The sequence below is a fragment of the Apus apus genome, chromosome 6, assembly GCF_020740795.1.
Source record: "Apus apus isolate bApuApu2 chromosome 6, bApuApu2.pri.cur, whole genome shotgun sequence".
In the NCBI taxonomy this organism is placed as follows: domain Eukaryota; kingdom Metazoa; phylum Chordata; class Aves; order Apodiformes; family Apodidae; genus Apus; species Apus apus.
Window position 1 is genome coordinate 30,078,330 of NC_067287.1, and position 5,384 is coordinate 30,083,713.

Genomic DNA, 5,384 nt, shown 5'->3' on the forward strand with positions numbered 1-5,384 from the left:
ATTAAAATCAACATAATGCAGCATTCTGGATTCCAATCTGCAACGAAGTGCCTAGAAGTTGCAGAAGGAGGGAGCCAGGCTCCTGATCTTTAGCAGAACATCAGCTCTGTTGTGATTTAATTTGCTAAATCAAAGTTGCTCAGAACACAGTTTGTGTTCTATCTGCACACCTCTGTTGCCAGCCCTCCACAGGCAAGAATAACCAGCTCGCTAGCAGAGCTGTAATACCAGTTTTCAGAAAGGCAAACCTACCTGGCACTGAACTTCAGTCTAAGACATTCATATGCCACACAAGCACTGCTGTTCCTAAGCCAGTAAATAAAATAACAATTTAGCAGCTGGATTATTCACAGGCCATTTACAAGCTAAGTTCTCTAGTGCATTGCTTTACTTGGCTGTCCAGTTCTTGTTTTCCTGCATTCAGATGCAACCTGATTCGTAGTCATTGATGATATGGTTGTCATTGTAATGTTCAAGACTGACAACATAATTCAGTTCTAGTAGAAAAAGGGAGGTAAAGTGCATTTTCAGGTTTGCTTCCTTGGTCATTCCTTCTCCACTTCCTAGAGAACAACTTTGCATTGTTATATTTTAAACACTTCATATTTCTGTAAGTTCTCTGCTATAAGAGAAGCTTCTTAAATAAACATACTTTAAGTTTGGGGGTTGTTTTTTTGAAAAAAGCTTTAAGCATGTCAACCCCATTTCTGTAGATGAAGAAAAAATACAACATGGATTGATGTGTCAAGGTAAAAGATAACTTACTCTCATTATAGATAATTCACAAAAGCTTTAAAGAATGTTGAAATACATATGTTTTTAGGATCTCCAGCAGTAAGATTTACCTGTAGAGTGGCAAGAAAAGTTGGGGGTGTGCCAAAGGATGCTGACCATGTGCTGCCTGAGACCTGACAAAGTATGTCTGAATCTTTCACCTTATGTAGAAAGGTCTATCAATTTTAGAAACCAAAAGTATTTGCTAGGATACATTTCATTTTTGTTGCTTACAGCCATTCTATGACAGTCTATCATAAAGGAAAATTGGAATTAATTTCAAAAAACCAGCAAGCTTGAAATTGTAACAAAAAAATAAAAATCATAAACCCAGAAGGATTGGCCTTTAGCTTATGTTAAATTTCAGAGTACACAAAGTCCCCAAAGTTCTTCTTCCTTGAGACTGTCTCACAAACCTCCTGACTTTCCTTTTTTGGGACACCTGATAGTTTTGCTTATGTCATTTTTTGGATGATGTCACTATCTTAAATATTTTGTCTAAATTTTGTCTGATCTGGGAAGATAATTTAATGGTAAGCAGAAGTGTAGTTGCTTAAGGGAGAAGTTAGTCCAGTCAGATCCATTTGGTCTAAGGAAAGAAAGGCCCTCAGTTGAGAATCTTTATTCCAAAAAAACCCCACCTGCTAAAAACTGGAATATAAGTATTTGCTTAGACATATTTCATACATTCACACATTAATGGGACTACTATCAGTCCACACCTAGACATAATGACAAAGCACATTTTGAAAGAGAAGAGTTAGTATCAACAGTTATGGCCTCTATCCCAGAAAGGCTATGAAAGAAATTCTCTACACCTCCTCACACAACTATTCAGCTTTATATTAGTACTCAGATAAAAATAGAAGTGTTTTTACCATATAAAGAAGATAAACTTTTGGACTCAAACTTTACACTTCTTCTGGATTTTTTTTGACTGGCCATATGAGCTTTCAGGAGGCTGGGCAGCAGGATCAGCACGGAGAGGCGCTGGCAGCAGCGGCGTGTACTGGTGCTCAGACACAAAGTGATCCACCAGACGCTGCCTCGTTGCGGCGACTTCTTCCTCGAAAGAGTTTATTACACTTCTGCCAGTTTTGCACTTAAAGGAAAGCAAAAAATTGAGACTTTCAGTTGAGCAATTGGGTCTAGTTCAACTATGATCAAAACTTACATCATCAAAACCCACTGATCTGCCACTAATTCTAGCTTAGAAGTCAGCAATATTGCTGTCTGCCTGGTGCAGTGCAGTTGAGCAGATGTTTCATCTGCTTGCAGATGAACTCCTCCACCAGCATTTCCAGTAGGGCTTGGTTACAACTGGGGGGTATGTCTAGTATAATTTAAAAGTACATTGTGGACCTACTGTTGAGCTGTATTTTAAATCACGTCATGGAGGGAGACTTAAATTTGATTTCCTTGTCAGTGGGAAGAGGCACAGTGTCGCTTCTCAGGAGGCATTAGGATATTGGTGCTTCAAGATGGCAGTACGCTCAGGACCAGCCCTAGCATGCCACCCTCCAAGCTATTGGTGTCAGTATTCCTAGGGGAAAAGTGTCCCCACTTGAAGCTGCTTCAGGTTTTCTCTGCACATAGAAATAAGCTAATATTTAGGCTAAGGACCCCTTTTGTACTTTGGAACACTGTACTGTTCAGGTTAGATACCAACATCATCTCCTCACTCTTAGTCCACCTGAAGATACAAGACTGCTCCCACTGCAGCACTTGATCCCATTTTTATGTATTTGAGTCTGCTGCATAAGGACCTTAAATACTTCACCTTGGCAGTCACCAGGTATATTTTCAATACAGAACATTATCAGCAAAGCAAACATCTTATGTGCAAACCTAGCAGGAGGTAAGGTACAGAACCTTTACTGTGCCCCATCAGGAAACTTGGTTCACTTGATTCCTATTGGCCATATGATTAGAGCTCATATATCAAAGATCAGCTGATCTTTGTAAACTAGTTGGAACAGCTCAGTTTTGTGCTTTTGTATGTCAACACTATGGCATGCATGAAATCCCAGAAGTGGGGAAGAGTAAAACTGGGTTAAGTGCAAAACATTTGAAATAATGGGCTCTGAAGTTTGGAAGCTTAATTAGACTGATTTACATGTAAAACTGAGCATGTGAAGCTATGATCTGACAAAAAAATTTCTTTTTCACATGTTGTTCATCCCTTCTGAGAAAGATAAAGAGTTGCTCAGTGTAGAGCTTCCTGGATTGATTGATTGATTATTGCACCCAAGACATTTTTTCTGCTGTAATGAATTGTTGAAAAAACATGTCTAAATAAAACTGGTTTTCCTTCAAAAGCTGGATGTTAGACTATACTAAAAAGTGGCTAGGTACAAATTTCTTAGCCAATAATACATGCATCCTTACTTCAGAATAAGTCATGTTCTAGCCTTACACAGTCACTCCTTGCCCATGCTTAGAACTCTCAGACAGAGATGGAAGTTCTTGTTTACATTCTAGCTTTGAGCCTTGTATTAAGATTTTTTATTCAACACTTACAAGGAAGGTTCTCAGCCGTGTCATCTCCAGCATATAGTACTCCTCCATTGTCAGGTCATCAAAGGGCTTAGTGAGGGACAAAAAGCCACAGCAGTGACGTTTGGTGTGTTCTTCCCTGCAGGGCAAATACAGAATAAGAACAGATACTAAACCATGAAAGTTGCATTTCAAGAGATGAAGAAATCTGAACAGATAGGTCTGAAGTAGATTTTAGTGGATCTCAATTAAAAGCTAGTTGTGAGCTAAGAAAATACCAGGGAAGATTTAGACTGAGTTTACAATTTTGAGAGAAACTGTTCTACTGTAAATCAAAAGCATTGTCTTTGGAGACAAAATGAAAGAACTATGAAGAATAGTGTGGGGTATAGTTAATAAAGTATTAACTTTTTCAAGGTTATTGGTAAGATAAAATTTCAATAGGCTTCCGTTTGGTGAACTGTTACGGAGAAATTGGTAATTCTGTAACGAGTAAGGGAACGGTGTCAAAGTTAAGTTTGGAGGAATACTTAGAAGGACATTGTCACATCTGTGCTTACCATGGGTCATCATTTGGTTCCCAGCCCTCCAGTTCTATCAAGCAAAAGAAACATTTTGCCACATCTGGTTCATTTGCGTTTGGACAGTGGACAAAGCCCGCCTTTGCCATCTGCAGGTGACAGTTTAGAAGTTGAGAGCCTCATCCAGCACATGACTCTAAGTTCACATCAGCAGACTGATTCTGAGAGCTTGGTAACAATGTGCCTGTCAGCACAGATCAGGCCGAAAAATAACTTCTACACGTGCAACTTGCAAGAAGGTAAATAAGCAACTAGTAAAAGGAACAAGGAATAGGCTACAAGGAGCAAACAGATTTCAGCGTAGCCTTAGATCATGGACATAGAGAGCCCTTACGTATAAATTACGTAAAATGCTACATCCTTAGCTTCTATGTTTTTCTGTCACTTAAAAGTCACATCTGGCCAAAACACTAAAAATTAAATGTTTGTTTCAGTCAAACTTCACATGTTCTTATATAACGCTTGCAGCATGGCCCAACCTGGAAGTTTCACGTGTGGTTTTTTTTAGTTCTTTATTTTTTAATGCTGAAGTCAAAGCCTGCAGGGACATAAACATTACTGTTTCTAATATGTAAATAATGTTAATGTCTGAATTTTAAGCAGTGATCATTCTTCTTCATCCTTCCTGCTGGGTGTGTACTCAATTCTTTTTCAGTATGAAGGAGAACTTGCAATCAGAAAGACTACATAGTAGAAGAAACTAACTTTTACATGACAAGAACAAAAAAACCCAAAAGCAAGAAAAGCAACTACATTCAATTCTGTATCTAGGATAGGGAACCGAACATGCAGAAGCTAGTTCTCCTACTACAGTATTTCTGAGCAGAGAACAGAGTAAAGTTGGAGCATTCAATTTTCCTTGTTCTCTAGGCTGAGTGGAAGATCACAGCTCTTTTGGAATACAAATACACTTTACAATGACTTCACATTCAGGAACAGTATAGAACAAATAAGGCATAGTCAAAACATTCATGTTCAGACTTACATTCTCAGGAGTGCACTTGCAGTTCTCTGTAAAGGGCCAGTTTGTGAAGGTTTTTAAACGATTCTCATATTCATACATATCCTTAAAGTCACTCAAGAGCTTGGAAGCCAAAGAAAGGTCTTTCAGGAGCCGCTCCATCTTGAAATCCTGCAATGAATCTAGACCAGACCCTCCCTCCTGCTTTCAAATTTAAGGCATTGTACTAATTGGTGACACATTGCAGCTGTAAAGCAGAGGAGGTTGTTAAAGTGAATAAAAAAACACAGGTGAGTTTGTAAGCAGGACAACCAAGAGAAACGAAGCTACTGAAACTTCCCATCTCAGGTTCTGAATATGCAGTCACACTATATATATTTATATATTTATATATTAACTGAAAGCACCTATGCTAATGCAGAATGAAAACTACAGGTTTTATAATTGAAATGTTAAAAATGTAAGTTAAAAACTCTGTTTACAAATATAGCAATTTTATATATAAACTTTTAAAAAATGCTATACTGATTGTGACTGAAGTGGTTGAATTAACATTGCTGTTTGAAACCTTT

The 5,384-nt window shown here is 38.2% G+C and overlaps 1 protein-coding gene across 1 annotated transcript; it reads right to left on the reverse strand.

Moving 5' to 3' along the window:
* Positions 1 to 1,678: 1,678 nt before the first annotated feature.
* LOC127386707 (baculoviral IAP repeat-containing protein 5.1-like) lies at positions 1,679 to 4,974 on the reverse strand. Its single transcript, XM_051624174.1, has 4 exons — positions 4,837 to 4,974; positions 3,831 to 3,940; positions 3,295 to 3,409; positions 1,679 to 1,876 (listed from the first exon to the last, which is right to left on the reverse strand). The coding sequence occupies exons 1-4, from the start codon at positions 4,972 to 4,974 to the stop codon at positions 1,679 to 1,681; spliced, it is 561 nt and encodes a 186-aa protein (XP_051480134.1).
* Positions 4,975 to 5,384: the final 410 nt, after the last annotated feature.